The sequence below is a fragment of the Argentina silus genome, assembly GCF_951799395.1.
Source record: "Argentina silus genome assembly, chromosome: 8".
Lineage (NCBI taxonomy): Eukaryota > Metazoa > Chordata > Actinopteri > Argentiniformes > Argentinidae > Argentina > Argentina silus.
The window spans coordinates 13,589,086-13,604,701 of NC_139662.1; the positions used below are offsets into that span (position 1 = coordinate 13,589,086).

At 47.3% G+C, this 15,616-nt stretch overlaps 3 protein-coding genes across 7 annotated transcripts in view; 2 read left to right on the forward strand and 1 right to left on the reverse strand.

Annotated features, from left to right (window-relative positions):
* sema3h (sema domain, immunoglobulin domain (Ig), short basic domain, secreted, (semaphorin) 3H) overlaps nucleotides 1-2,121 on the forward strand; it is a 25,618-nt gene extending 23,497 nt beyond the window's left edge. For both annotated transcript variants that reach the window (XM_083674926.1, XM_083674925.1), the window contains exons 16-17: nucleotides 1-53; nucleotides 300-2,121. The exon at nucleotides 1-53 is cut by the window's left edge and continues 90 nt beyond it. In XM_083674926.1, the coding sequence (XP_083531052.1) occupies nucleotides 1-53; nucleotides 300-758 (512 nt within the window). In that variant the 3' untranslated portion in view covers nucleotides 759-2,121. The remainder of the gene's footprint in view (nucleotides 54-299) is intronic.
* A 1,488-nt stretch (nucleotides 2,122-3,609) lies between these two features.
* borcs6 (BLOC-1 related complex subunit 6) lies at nucleotides 3,610-8,840 on the forward strand. 4 transcript variants are annotated; one of them, XR_014554384.1, is made up of 7 exons: nucleotides 3,660-3,699; nucleotides 4,524-5,203; nucleotides 5,656-6,037; nucleotides 6,702-6,865; nucleotides 7,073-7,156; nucleotides 7,276-7,906; nucleotides 8,385-8,840. XR_014554384.1 is itself a non-coding variant. In XM_083675912.1 (6 exons), exons 2-6 carry the CDS (start codon nucleotides 4,535-4,537, stop codon nucleotides 7,399-7,401), a joined length of 1,425 nt encoding a protein of 474 aa, XP_083532038.1. In that variant the 5' UTR covers nucleotides 3,610-3,651; nucleotides 4,524-4,534; the 3' UTR covers nucleotides 7,402-8,840. The 4 variants fall into 4 exon arrangements, 3 of the variants coding, with proteins under 3 accessions (XP_083532038.1, XP_083532036.1, XP_083532037.1); XM_083675912.1 differs by lacking the exon at nucleotides 3,660-3,699 and adding an exon at nucleotides 3,610-3,651 and having other exon boundaries at nucleotides 7,276-8,840; XM_083675910.1 differs by having other exon boundaries at nucleotides 7,276-8,840.
* A 1,535-nt stretch (nucleotides 8,841-10,375) lies between these two features.
* Nucleotides 10,376-12,780, reverse strand: LOC310808956 (hyaluronidase-1; the record flags this gene model as incomplete). The annotated part of the gene is made up of 4 exons (XM_083676053.1): nucleotides 10,376-10,915; nucleotides 11,148-11,231; nucleotides 11,555-11,950; nucleotides 12,208-12,780. 4 exons carry the CDS (start codon nucleotides 12,778-12,780, stop codon nucleotides 10,376-10,378), a joined length of 1,593 nt encoding a protein of 530 aa, XP_083532179.1.
* Nucleotides 12,781-15,616: the final 2,836 nt, after the last annotated feature.

Sequence of the window (15,616 nt, forward strand, 5' to 3'; positions counted from 1 at the left end):
CAGCAGTCACATGGTACAAAGAGGCAGGGGAGAACAGTCCGGAACTACACCAGGTACACCTATTACAATAGTTACACAACAGAAACACACAGACAGGCTCTCTGTTTCTGTCTGTCTCGCTCTCTTTCTCTCTCTCGCTCTCTCTCATACACACACTCACTCACACACACACACACACACACACACACACACACACACACACACACACATACACACACACACACGCACAGACACACACACTCACACACACAAACACACACACACACACAAACACACACACTCACTCTCTGTGTTTCCAGGTGTTGTCTGGAGAGCAGCTGGTGGTCATCGAGAGGGGAGTCTTGATTCGTCGAGCCGAGATGGGTCACTCTGGCGTCTACCACTGTCAGCTGGAAGAACACGGCTTCCGTTGGACCGCCGTCACCGTACGTCTGAGCGTGTGGAGCCCCAACCCCTCCCGAGCCACTTCCTGGTCCCCCTCCAATCCCGGCCTAGACTCCAGCCAGCTGTGGTACCAGGATCTGATGTCACTCATCCACCCCAGCAGCCTGGAGCAACAATGTCAGCAGCTGGGCTTCCGCCGACAACGCAACCGCAACCGCGAACACATTAGGGAACGAGATCGCAAGAGAGGGGACGGGCTCCGCGGAGAGAAGCACAAGCAGGGAGGAAGAGGAGGAGGAGGTGGAGGAGGAGGAGGAGGAGGAGGGAGGAAGAGCAGGAGCAAGCCACAGCAGAGATCTCCTCGAAGTGCTTAGATGCACAATGTGCATTCTCCTTACGTACTCTTACACACTCCATAGCAGTCACAACTTCCCAAAGACATATATATATACACACACACGTACAAAAATACATATGAATTAATTATATACAGAATGGAGACAGAGGAGGCTTTGTTTTGAGCCATCAGAGGACTGGACTAAGAAACCAGGGCCCGTATTCACAAAGCGTCTCACAGTAGAAGTGCTGATCTAGGATCAGGTCCTCCACCTGTCCATGTAATCGTATTCAATATAATCTAAAAGGTAAAACTGATCCTAGATCAGCCGCTTAGTGAAAACAGGCCCTGTTCACGGTGTGAGTGTGGTGTTAGCATAGCATATTGAACGAAGGATGAACGGCATGTACAGTAGAAGAGACTGGTGGTGACATAGCTAGTCATGAAGAGGACCTGGCTGAGAGACTGGGGTGTCGTTTGAGACACGCCTATCTGAGAGAGAGACTGGGGATAGGTCCAACGGACAGAGAATACGCCCTCTGGGCAATCAGAATGTAGGAAAGAGGTGGTGTTGAAAAGGACTCAAGCATGCGAGAGACTTCAGTGTCCTCTAGACACAACCTTGTGATTGTCGTAAATGTTTTAATGTCCAAAAAAAAAAGAAAAAAAAAAAGAACAGAAAACGTTTTTTCTTTATTTAATTCTCTTCGTCGTATTTATTTCTCTTTTCTGGATGTAAATGGTTTGTTTCAGTAGTCGTATGAGGTCAGTTTGTTTAGACCTGTGTTCATTAGACCCTCAACTCAAGCTTGACGTCTCACAACTGCCTCCATTGATTCCAGGGTGTGTTTGACATTAAAGGATCAGACCAGCTCAAAGATGGATCAAATCTGCCAAAATGGTATGCAGCAAAGCTAAAGCACTTTTCATTCAGTAGAAAAATAAACTTTCGTTTGGAGCTCTGGAACAGCTGCATAAAAGCGGAAAGAAAGCCGGAGAAAATTTAAATGTGGTCAGCTGTTTACCACATAAGAGAAGGAAGGAGGAGCCAGCAGCTTATGAAGAGGAAAGTATATGTGTGTGTGTGTGTGTGTGTGTGTGTGTGTGTGTGTGTGTGTGTGTGTGTGTGTGTCTCCACACTGCCACTAGTATGACGAAACTCATAAAGACTATTTTATAGTAAAACATGTCATGTTTATGCTTTCCTCAAAGACCTTGTGCAGATCCCTTCTCTCATTCATTATACTGTATGCATTCATGTATTTCATTTTGTACTCTATATTTACATCTGTGTGCCAATATTTCTTCCATGTGATTTTCCAAAAATACTTCCCAAATGGAATAAAATGTTTTCGATTGATCTCTTCCAATTTGAGGAGACACCCTGTGTAAATAGAAAAGCCTGCTTTCTTGTGTTCATTGCTCTCCCTATTTTGGTATATAAAACCTGCCCATCAACAAAAGGACACACACACACACACACACACACACACACACACACACAACAAGAGAGATCTGAAAGATTCATATCATGGCAGCTTTATTACTCTAATGCACACGATCCATCAAACATTCTTTATTACAATATTTTCCAATGCAAAGCACCATGCATCATCCATGACAGCCAAACCACAGACGTTTACATGAAACAACACTACAGTTACAGTACAGCCAAATGAATAAGAAGAACAGGATATGAGAAAAGGTTTGACTGATCTGAATAGAGAAACCCGCACATTAAAAAACTAAATCACTAAATCATTTAATGTGCAGGGGGAGTGAGGTAGTCGTGGTTCTTTGATGTTTGGGTGGATCTGGATCACTAAGGCTCAGATGTGGTTGAATCTCCACTCTGTCACGTTTTGGTGGTCTGTGAGACGAAAGTCTGAAAAGCAGACTACGGTCTCCGAGGGTTTTAGGTCCTCCGAAGTCCAACTGAGGGTTCATCTCTATAGTGAGATGTGTGTGTGTGTGTGTGTGTGTGTGTGTGAGTGTGTGTGTGTGTGTGTGTGTGTGTGTGTGTGTGTGTGTGTGTGTGTGTGTGTGAGTGTTTCAGGCTCAGTATGTGAACACATACAGTATGGCTGTGTTACGTGACCCTATCGGGAACAAAGACTTGATGTGTCAAGAATTACCTCAGACTCATTGGTCCCTATGACCATCCATTTCATAGGCAGCTCTGCAGGCAGATGTCCTCTCTGAGCTACCATAGTTGTAGTTCTACCCTGACATTCCCATCTTGAACAGCACAAGACTGTAACAGGGAGGGGGCATGGGTGGGGCTCACTCAGTAGACACACACTCAGAGACGCTCATGGCCATGTGAGACAGCTTTATGACTTTTAAAAGGTCTCTGTCTCCCTCTGCGGGGAAGAAAGATAAATGCATCACGATACACTGTAAAGATCTTAAAGTAAAGTATACAGTAAATACTTAATGGAATTAAGTTATCACCGTGAATAATGCAGTTTAGAATGAGTTTAGAATTGACAATAATGAATAAATTAGTGAATAAATAACACTGCAAACTTCGTGGTTTTACAGGAAATACAAGCAATCAACATCTATTTCAATACAGTGAAGGCTAACAGTCAGCTGCTTTTTCCACTCGATAGATCTCATCAAGAGCTTTCTATTAATATATTACTCGTTTTGGGCCAAAATGTCACTTACGCCCCTTGCGCACCAAACCATTGATGTGGTCTTGTGGTCCGATCTAGATCATCAGATGTCTGCGTCAACAAGAAAGTGTCTGTCTGTCAGTAGCCCTAGCATATCCATTTCCACCATACTTCAATAATCAAAAGGATAAAGTACATAATTCGTATACTCTTTAAGTAATTTAGTGTAATTTACGATTACCGTTTTTTCACGTAAATGACACGGAACTATAGCTGGCTTTACTGCAGTTCGTGGGGAATAATATACAGGTTGGTCTCCGTTTCCTGTTAGCCTGCATCACCCAGAAGAGAACAGTAGTAAGAGTTTATTTATTAAATTACGCGAAAAAACTGTGCGACTGTTGTATTGTCTTGACAGTAAGTCGTATGATTGAGTCTTTTCACACCTCTCCGGGTGCTGTTCGCTCTTGACACAGAATAGTAGAATAAGGACTGAAAACAAGTTTAGGTCCCGAGGCCTGACAGCTGACAGGCTGACATCATCATCAACAGCTAACAGCTAGCTAGCGAGCTATATTTGATACGTTATCTGGGTGGTTTTTTGCTTCTTGCTAATGGCAGCAATCTGTCAGCTTGTTAGCGGTTTGGACCAATGTAATGGTTAAAATATGAAGTACACAAAGTTACGTATTTATTTAATGTTTAACCGCTTCCTGGATTGCGAACTATTAGCATGCTAGCGTAGCTAGCCAGTGTTGTGGCATTGACACTGACAGCTTCAGTGGCTACGTCATCTGTTGTGCAAGCTAACCAGTTTGCGCTCTTGCTCAAATTAAGTTATTGTTTTACGTCAATTGACCTTTGCTGTAGTCATTTGCTTTCCTTGTTTATTACGGATAGCATGTGGTTTGTTTACTTTCATTCTCCCTATTGGTGAACAGCTTGTATGGCATTGCAAGCCAGTCAGTCAGAAACACTGTCCGACTTATAGTCCTGTGTGAGTCTTCCCGTCTATGCTTGTTTACATAGGTTTGGTAACTAGTTGTGTAGCAAGCCCAATATGGGACCTGTATTACAGACATTCATTGTTATGCAGACTACAACATGTAGAAGACATGGGATGTATGGGGGATTAGAGAATTAGTTTGGCCTGTCCTCTGACTAACATTTTATTTTGGCAGCAGGTGGAGAGATGAGCTTCTCCCCTGTGATTGGCACAGACGTGCCAGAAGCAGCCAATGGGGTGGCAATGCCTGTCCCAAGTGAGAACGGCCCACACACCCATGCCCTCGCTTCCTCTCCCCAGTTCCTGAAGTGTGGGGGCAGGGTGCCCTCTCTGGATGGGTCCCTCGGAGAGACTGAGAATGGTGCAGCTGATGGAGAGGGAGAAGGCCACACAGACACACCTCACAACTCTGTGTCCCCCTCGGACACGCAACACACACACACGTTACACACTGACACAGCACACCCCTCCCTCCCCGCGGCCACACACACGGCAGATACAGACACGCCCCCCAAAGACATGCCCCTCACCAGGGAGTCCCCTCAAACAGTCGAGGCCCAGGACGAGGCTCCGTCTAGGGACTCACCACACACAGGCACCCCCTCCAAAGACATATCACCACCTCCCCCGGGGGACACTCTGAGTGCAGACCCACAGCAGACAGAGACAGAGACAGACACAGAGACGGGACACACAGAGTCTGCTAGCTGCTGTACTGCAGAGTCTGCTGGGGGGAGAGAAGAAAAGGAGGAGGAGGAGGAGGACAACGATGAGAAGCAGGATGCGGAGGAGGACAAGAAGGAGGAGAGCGACGCGCGGCATGAAGAAAAAACAGAGACTGGAGAGACTGTTGAGGTGAGCATGTCTGTCTGTCTCTCTGTCTGTCTCTCTGTGTCTGTCTGTCTACCTCAACCTGACTATTAAGCTTCAATACATAATCCGTAAAGTGCCAGATCCAGCTCTTGTAGTCCTAATGGTTTTCTCCTGCGTCAGACCTCACCCTTTTTGTTACTTGTATAGATTTTGTTACAACAGACATACTGACGGAGACAGTCACTTTCTTCTGGGGCTGTAATTAAAAACGTTTTGTCTGGAGTGTGTGGAGCTGTTCCATTGCATTCCTTCCTACCTTCCTTGAGGAAATCACTGATCTAGTGTGAATGGACTGGTCAAAGCATTCTTTCCACTGCATTGCTTCCACCAATCAAGTCAGGTCAGATCAGTGATTGCTACAAAGAAAGGAGGAAGGATAGATTCATTTAAAGAGAGTATTCAAGGCCTAAGCATCCCTCCTGTGTCCTCCCTAGCTGACAGAGGAGCCCTCAGCGGAGGCCGGCCCCAGCTCCGGCGCCACGCCCCCTCGCCCTACGGGGGCAGTGTCAGACAGCAGCCCCTGCCCACCCCACGTCATGGCCCAGGTGCGAGTCCGGAACGTTCCGGAGCGAGAGCGCATCGTCAGGGGCATGCAGGACAGCAAGAGCCTGGACGAGATCAGCCAGGCGTGCGGCGGGGGGGCCAGGGGTGGGGGCCGCGGGGGCCAGCCAGAGGGCCGCAGGGCCACCATCTCCAGTGCCCTGGAGCTGGAGGGGACGGTCAGCCACGACGGGGATCTGACACACTTTATCTGTCGGAACCTGGAGCAGAAGATCAAGATGAGCTCCAAACCCAGCCTGGACTGTGACTGCGACTGTGAGGATGGAGGGGGGGGGGGGGGGGGAGTGTGTGTGTGTGTGTGTGTGTGTGTGTGTGTGTGTGTGTGTGTGTGTGTGTGTGTGTGTGTGTGTGTGTGTGTGTGTTAGGGTTATAATAGGGTCTGGGGTTTATGGAGTTAGTTAGCTAGTTGAATAGTTTGTTGATAGTTAAAGGAGGTGGAACATCCGTAGCATCAATTTGTTTTGATCGGTGAAAAACAACGCTTTTTTGGAGGGTAATTTCAGTGGTGCGTCAGAGTTGGTGCTGCAGTGGGAGGCTGAGTTCCAAGCTAAATCAATAGAGCCTTCCCCTGGTGTGTAGTGATTACATTTTAGCCCTCAGGAAGGAAGGATGACTCAGGGCTCTGCTTGGCTGGAGGAGGATGATTAGGAACGCATTGTAGACTGTTATTAATGCTGGTCTGTCTGTCTGTCCGTCTGTGTGTGTCTCTGTCTGTCTGTCTGGTATTTTGTCTATCTGTGTGTGTCTGTGTGTGTCTGTGTGTGTCTGTGTGTGTCTGTGTGTGTCTGTGTGTGTCTGTGTGTCTGTGTGTGTGTGTGTGTGTGTGTGTGTGTGTGTGTGTGTGTGTGTGTGTGTGTGTGTGTGTGTGTGTGTGTGCGTGCGCCCATGCCCACGTGTGTCTGTCTGTGTGTGTCTCCAGCGGACTGCTCGGGTCCTATCCATCGAGTGCGGGGGTCGTCGCGGCGACCAGCAGACATTCCTCCCATCGACCCGGCTGTTCTAGTGGACCTGCAAAAACACACACAGGACGTGGCCCACAGCGTGGAGATGATGATGCGCAGCCTCAATGGAACCATCCAGAATGTGAGCCTAGTTGAACACACTCTCTCTCTCTCTCTCTCTCTCTCTCTCTCTCTCTCTCTCTCTCTCTCTCTCTTATTGCTCTCTTTTGCTTATTTGAATGTACTAACTGTATGCTGTTCTCTATAAGTACTATCTCCTAAATGATTGTAATGTGTGTGTGTGTGTGTGTGTGTGTGTGTGTGTGTGTGTGTGTGTGTGTGCACGCAGATGACAGCCCTGAGTGTTGGCTACATCCAGACCTACAGAGACTCAGTGGACAGTCTGGGGGAGTCTGTCGACATGAGCATAAAGGTATCCGTGTGTGTGTGTGTGTACGTACTATGTGTATGATATGACAGTATGACTACATTCACTCATACTGTGTGTGTGTGTGTGTGTGTGTGTGTGTGTGTGTGTGTGTGTGTGTGTAGGGAATGTACACACTGATGGCTCGTTGTGAGGAGCTGGATCGCTCCATGCAGCCCATCCACACCCTCGCCGCTCAGATCCGGGACATCAAACGCACGCTGGATGCCCTCGAAGCCATCTGCAAGTAGCCCCCCACCCGCTCCCTTACAACCCCCTCATCCACTGGAGACACTTTGCTAATGAGCCCCGCTCCCCTCGGAATCACTGCTACTGTACTAATCATGCCTATTGGATGATCTCAATATTGCCCCTCCTTCTCTGACGGGGAGATGTCCTGCTGCAAACCCCGCCCACCCTGGAGATGCTCAGCAACAAGCTCCTCCCCCACTGCCCAGATGGACTAGAAGGAAACTGTTTACTTGGTGCGTGCGTGCGTGCGTGCGTGCGTGCGTGCGTGCGTGTGTGTGTGCGTGTGTGTGTGTGTGTGTGTGTGTGTGTGTGTGTGTGTGTGTGTGTGTTACACTCTTTACCGTCCAACCTGCTTGGTTCAGATTGCACTAACTGCTGCTGTCCACTTGGGGGAGCTCTCTCCCTCTTTCTCTCATGGAAGTTAGCTGGAACTGTGTGTCGGAGAGCGTCGTTTGATATTAAGAGAGTCACTTCTATGGCAGGTGACCCCTGAAGCTACCTGTGGTAGGTTTTTTAATTGGAGGATGTGATATGGAATGATGTGTGGTGGAGAATATATGTGTATAAATGTCTAGGTCTCAGATACAAAAGAAGCCATTCGCTGTAAGCAGTGTGTTCCAGACAGGTGGAGGTAGAAAACGGAGGATGTTGCTCATTGTAATGCATGGAATGGAATATGGAATGGATTGAGTAACGCATGGAATGGAATGAGGATTCCATTCCATGCATTACAATGAGCCCGTCCTCCGATTTCTGCCTGTATATTCCCATTCTTCCCAAAGTCATTCTCGACACCTACGCCTCGGCACTATGGTTCATATGAGAGGATTGGATAGGTGTCTCTGCATCTGGTGGAACTTCCATCACATTGCTTAGACCTATCAAATTCTCTCAGATCGACACATCTAAGTGCCTTGTGTTAGGGACTAGGGGTTGATTTGGGATTGAGCCTGACACAGTTCCAACCTTTGACATTTCCCAGGTGTGTACGTAGACAGATGGGTTCTAGGTACGTAGGCATCGTCAATGTTTGACCTAAGATATGATGACGCAGTGATGGACAGGACCGGGCATCCGTTTCCTCTACGAGACCGGGTTTCCTGTACCATGGCCAATGGTCCAAATTATGGATGATGTCATCAGAACAGATCCTGTTCCTGGGGATCGTTCAGAAGGGTCCAATCACGTGACAGAACTTTCAGATAGAAACGTCTTGTGTAGAACAGGTGCGAGTGAGTGTCTTGTGGAATTAGGGATTCATGACTGCTCTACACGTTGCATTTCTATCTTCATCACTTCAACTTGAATAGACCTCAGCTCTGCCTGCATGGTCAGACCGACAGCAGAGCAGGAGCCACATTTAGGCAGTCTACTGGTAGACTGCACCTTGACTGGGTTCAGCTGGGGTCGGGGAGGATGAGATTGGTATTGATTTGTGGGGAGGAGGGTGTGTGTGGGGGGCGTGGGGGGCATGCATGGCTGGGTAGAAGGTGATGGGGAGTGGGGGGGTTGGGGGGGGGGGGGGGGGGGGGGTTGGCTCGTCTTCTTCTAACTGGTTTGGCTCGTCTTCTTCGTTGGTATCTCTGTCCAATCAGACGCACCTCTCTGTACATAGGATCTCTCTCTGTAACTAAAACAAATGATTTAGCTACCCTTCGTCCTGACTGTATATTTTAAGAAAAATAACAATAAATTTACATGAGCTGCAATCGCTTTCTGACTCTTTTTCTTTTTCCACTCCTGGGTTTGGTTGTGGTGACGTATTCTTTCAGGGTGGAATTGTAACTTTAGTTCTGCATGTACTGTAACTCCGACATTTGCGTTAATCTTACAATCATTGGGAAATTTGCACAATGATTGGAGTTCCATGTGCAGATCTTTTCTTAGTATTCCTTCCTCAGAGTGTGTACTACTAGCTATAGGACACATCAGCATGAGAAGGTCTAGAGAACATCATTTGACTTTTACATACTACATTTAAAATATTATTAAATATGAAATAAGATATTGGTAAAGTGTCCCACAATAGTGTCATGGTTTATTGTAAAGTCAAAGCTGCAGTAGTGATACAGTTGTGTTAATTTGTCTTAACACCACATTCATTATCTCTATTGGTGGTAAGAAAAATATGTTTGAATTGATTGATTTTCAAAAAACTACAGCCACAAACACACTCCCACTGGCTGGATACTTATTGTAGTTTCTGAAAATAATAGATGAATTTAGTTTTTACCCCAATTACATGGTAGGGGTTAATCTGTAAAAAAAATCTGTAGGACCAGCCACATTAGTTCCAGTCTTCTGGTGGAGGGAAGAGAAAAAGTAAAATGCACAGATAAACAAAAGTAACTTAAAAAATGTAAATACATTTAAAAAAAAACATTCAACACTATCTGTCTTGCTAGATGAAATACACAGCTATTTTAGATGAAGAGGACTGCAATGCTAACCACGTAGACTAAACCTCCTTATGAAGGACCACTGACATTGTTTGTTGAACTGATCTGTGACGTTCTTGTCTAGTTTGGAGTCTTCTTTTGTATCTGTTTCACTCAAATCCGGACTATTCCAATAAAAAGACACGTGTGAGTCTCAAACACAGAAACATCTGAGTCTCTTTTTCAACACATCCCACAAAGACCACTTGAGTGTCTCTCAAACACACATCTTGTTTAGACACTGGTGGTCCAATGGTGTTGAGGGGCAACTGTCCGCATTCTGACCCCTGACCCCCCAGGTCTGAGTGTCTAGCAGGAAAGTGTAACCGTTGTCACGCTGCCGCGTCACAGTATCACTTCCTCCCTCACAAGCTCGCGCTGAGCCTCCATCTTGCATCTTCTGCATTGCAAGCATACGTGACCGCCCTCTGAAACACTTGATATTAACCAAAAACCGAAAAGCTAGCAATGGCGATATCCGTGGTGGGAGGGGGGGTATTTCAACCTGAGGAGTGAGTTGACCATCTCGACCCTGTTACATAAGGCAGGCGTCCAGGCTGAGGGCAAGGAGGAGCGACAGAGACACGAGCGGCGCCGTGAGGAGCGGTGCACAGTGGTCCGGGGGCGGGGGCGGAGGCGGGGGCGGGGGAGGGGGCGGGGGCGACTTGGTCCCCTCACTCAGTTCAGTCAGGGAGGGGGACCTCTGGCTAGGAGGAGGGGATACCTGCTCCTTCATCCCCTCCACCCCCGCCTGCACCCCATCCTTGGGGGACTCCTGGTCCGCGGCAGCCCCCTCCAGAGACTCATACCACTGACACTGGAAGTCTCTTTTCCAGGCCTCCATGTTGGCAGGACTCAGCTGGCCCGCGGCCTGCACCCCCTCCCCCTTCTCCACTGTCAACAGGAAGTCGGAGGGGGGGAGGTGGAGGTAGGCGGGGCTCTCTGGGTTCCGGCGCACACAGCGGCCACGCCCCTGGCACAGGGATTCACTACACAGGCGGGCGGCCATGGTCACATTGACAGCGTACGGGCCCAGGACCTCCCGCACGAAGGTAGCCAGCTCTGAGCAGGCTCTCTGGGACAGACACACACACACACACACACACACACACACACACACACACACACACACACACACACACACAGCAGAGACTAGAGGTTGGTTTGGGGGACTCTCATTTACAGTCACAATTTAATCATTTAGCAGATGCTCTTATCCAGTACAACTGATCATAAGTACATGTGTCTAAAGTAAGTGAATCAACTCTACATCAGACACCATTTGCTAGACAGAAGGATGTTCATACCTTAGTAGAGAAGGATTTCTCCCAGACGATAACCCCCGCCGCCCCCATGGCAACACTCTCTCCCAGGGTAATGACCAGGTCTGCCTGCAGGATCAATCAGAACTCAAGTTACTAACAACTGGCTCACATAGCAGTTTATAACGTTATAAACTATAACTACTAAACTAAACCACTATTTAAAAACAAAAAAACACCAGACCAGCATAAAATAAACAATGTCAAAATATCTGGAAGCATTTGAGATGTGGTTGATTTAGTTTGATATTCTGGTACTCTTTCATTGTACATGCAGCTCAATTATTTGGGAGTATTATTGGATGTATTTGTATCAGGTCTGATACAGCCTCCACACAGCAAGGTGTCTGACCTCAGGTCTGATACAGCTTCCACAGAGCAAGGTGTCTTACCTCAGACAGAAAAGTATTAGTCGACGTATAGGCACTCTTGACCAATGGGAACACAGGTAGATCATAGGCGGTTCCAGCCATAGTTGCCACTCTCAGTGCTTCTCTGATCTGATTGGATGCGTACAGCCTCGCTCCCGGAGTCCCGCCCTGCAGCTTCTCCAGGGCCAATGATGGGTAGAGGGCAGAGCATCGTTTCCATAGCCACAGCAGCTCGTCGTTAAGGGCCATCTCCGCGGCGGGGCAGCGGCCTGTGTAGTTGCCGAGCAGCTTCTGGGCGGGGCCAGAGTTGTAGCAGCTGGGGTACGGGGACACGCCCCATAGCGCCTTGGGGCGGAGCCTACTCACCTCCGACAGCGTCTCTGTGAGGATGGATTGGGCCGCTGCCTCGAAGTCCACCTGGGAAGATGGCCATGACATCATCAACATGAGACAGCTGGGACATGTACAGACAGCTGGGACATGTACAGACAGCTGGGACATGTACATACAGCTGGGACAGACAGCCTCTTTTGCAGGTGCACCTGAAATGTTAGCCTTTAAGATTATCGTGTGTGTGTGTGTGTGTGTGTGTGTGTGTGTGTGTGTGTGCATGTGCGTGTGTGTGTGTGCATGTGCATGTGTGTGTGTGTGTACGTAGAGAACAGTGATCTTACCTGGGACCACTTCTCCACCTCCTCGGGGGTCCAGTCAGGGAAGAAGGCCCTGAGCAGAGCTCTAGACTGTTCCAGATAGAACCCCTGTTTCTCCCTGTTCCTCCCCCACTGGGGGGCCCACTCCTCCCACCGCAGCACACCCAGGCCCTGGAACCCCGGGCTGGGCAACGCCGCCACCAAGTCCTGCCCTGTCTTCTGGAGATGGTCATCCAGCCTAGTGTGCTGAGGGAGACCCCCGTTCACTGGCGTGTCCTCATCTATGAAGTAAGGGTAATTCCCTAGTGTGTCCTCATAGAACATAGCCACCTTCCCGTCCTTCTCCATGCCAAAGGCCCCAGGGTCCAGCCGGCCGGGGCATGCCGTGTCAGGGATCCCCCAGAACACCAGGAAGGGCTGTCCAGGTAGCAGAGGGGAGAGAGCGGCCTGAGAGGGGCCTCCGAGGCTGGGAGAGGTGAGGAGGAGGAGACCCAGGAGGAGTGGTGGTAGTAAGGCCATCTGGGGCCTGTGTGGTTGTGGCTCAGCCCGGCACCCTGTCCTGGGCCTCGGCCTCGGCCTCAGCTCAGTCCACGCCATAGGGCCGCCTCTGGGGCTCTCTCACTCCTCCAGACCCTCGCGGACAACCATCCCTCTGAAAACACACAGAGAGGCATATTAGTCTGTCTGGCCGAAAATACAAGGGTGCAATGAGGTGACGTACTGCTGTCCTTTTTTCGACTTGGGATTTGCCGCCTCTTCCACTTGGGATTTACACTCACCTAACACTTTATTAGGAACACCTGTACACCTTCTCATGGTAGAGGTGGTGTAATGGTGTGGGGAAAGTTTTCTTGGCACACTTTGGGCCCGTTAATACCAATCAATCATCGCTTGAATGCCACAGCCTATTTGAGTATTGTTGCTGACCATCTGCATCCCTTCATGGCCACAATTTACCCATCTTCTAATGGTTACTTCCAGCATGATAATAATGCACCATGTCACAAAGCCAAAGTCGTCTCAAATTGGTTTTATGAACATGACAATGAGTTCAGTGTTCTTCAGTGGCCTTCCCAGTCACCGGATCTGAATCCAATAGAACACCTTTGGGATGTGGTAGAACGGGAGATTCACAGCTTGAAAGTGCACCTGAAAAATCTGCAGGAATTACGTGATGCAATCATGTCATCATGGACCAGAATCTCAAAGGAATGTTTCCAACATCTTGTGGAATCAATGCCACAAAGAATTGAGGCTGTTTTGAGAGCAAAGGGAGGCCCAACCCAGTATTAGTATAGTGTTCCTAATAATAAGTGCTCAGTGAGTGTAGTTTGCACCCAACCAATAGCATATTGAAGAATCACACCTGTTACACTCAAGGCATGTATGAAGCATGTATGACAGATTATTATGTTTTATATCTTCTCACAATAGTCCTGATCTATTATCAGCCATTTTGGATCAGTTAAAATAAAATGTATTTTAGACAGTTATAGACATCATAATTCATTATGATATTATCAGAAGGCATCGTACATGCCTATAAAGATGTACAATGTGTTATTGGTGGTGTATATATGGTATATATACATATATTTGTTTATCACATTCCCTTGGCAACGTTTGTAGTTTTGGGAACTATATTTCTCAGTGCATGGCTGAAACCACCAAAATCATTAAAGCATTGTTTTCTTATCACTGTTTTCGGATTGGTTGTGTAACTGTTGTATAAAAGCAATTACGCCCTTGAGGCCGTGATTTATCATCAATATTGTAACTTGGTAGGAGGTTTGCGGTGCTTCATGCCTAACAACTCCCGCTACCCGTGACAATATTGATGGTAAATCACGGCCTCTCAGGCATTGTTAAAACACAGCCATATCAGGTATATGATATTGCCCTTTCAGACCCTGGTCTTGAGTCTGTTTGGCCTTTTCCCCACAAATGTCGTGGGCAGTGCAAATCAATCTATTTATTTATCTATCTATCTATCTATCTATCTATCTATCTATTTATCTATCTATCTATCTATCTATCTATCTATCTATCTATCTATCTATCTATCTATCTATCTATCTATGTGTCTGTCTGTCTGTCTGTCTGTCTGTCTGTCTGTCTGTCTGTCTGTCTATCTAATCTATCTGTCTAGATAGTCGTGCATAAATATAGATAACAGCTGTAGATAATATAAGAGTCCAATGTGAAAAGTTGTGTTTATGTGTGTGTGTGTGTGTGTGTGTGTGTGTGTGTGTGTGTGTGTGTGTGTGTGTGTGTGTGTGTGTGTGTGTGTGTGTGTGTGTGTGTATGTGTGTGTGTATATGTGTATCCTCTATACAGACATTATATTAAACACTTCATCATAGCCCTGAGATTTGTATGCTAACATCTGTTATTGTTGCCCTTTAGGAAAATAACACATCACATCTGAGTAGATGATCGATTACATGAATAGGCCCCCTGTGTGTGTGTGCGTGTGCGTGTGCGTGTGCGTGTGCGTGTGCGCGCGCGTCAGCAGTGGCACAGTCAGAGCGGAGGAGACGTAAAGGAACAAGATGCTTCAGGAAAGTAATTACTTTGGCCTAATTGGATTAATTAGTGCCACCTTCGACACACTGCCTACGCTGAGGATCACTAAAGTGTGATTCACTCTAATGCACAGCCAGGCATAACCATTCAAACAACACACAATAGGGATACATGCTTTTGACAGATTTTTCCCTCTTATTCCTTATAGAGATCATTGATCGCTATGCTTGCCTTGTGAAAGATAATGGCTCCACATTGTGATGGTAGAGAGAATTCATCTTAATCCCCATCGCGTTAATCTGCTGCTCGTCATTCCTCAGTCTGCGGAGGCGAGACTAGGCTGAGACCCTACCATGCTTGAGTGGGCATTTCCAAGTTAAACCCAAGAGATTACGTTTAGATCCTAGAATAACATGTTCTCTTTCTCTCACTACTATGGACGACGTACAGTACAGATGTAAACTTAGACACACGTACCTTGATGTGTACAGGGATATGTTGATTAATGTGTAATATCTGTCAACTAAATAGCTAAATGAAATAAATAAATAAAATGAATGAATAAATAGACAAGAATACCAGTTATATATGCTTCGTCATGATGAAGTTATGTCTTTTCTTAGTTGTGGTCAATAGTGGAAGCTGGTGGAGGTAGACATCGGAGGACGGGTTCATTGGTATCAGACACATGTGTTTGATACCATTCCTAATTCCATTCCATGCATTACAATGAGCCTGTCCTCCGATTTATATTTTCTACCTCCACCAGCCTCCCCTGGTGATAAGTTGTCACATGCTGTCATGGCTGAAGAAGGAGCTGGTTCTGTCCGATTGTCTCATACTATGGGGTCAAAGGCTGGAAGTGTAGGCTGACATACTCAATCATGCACCCTTCACTCACTTCCTG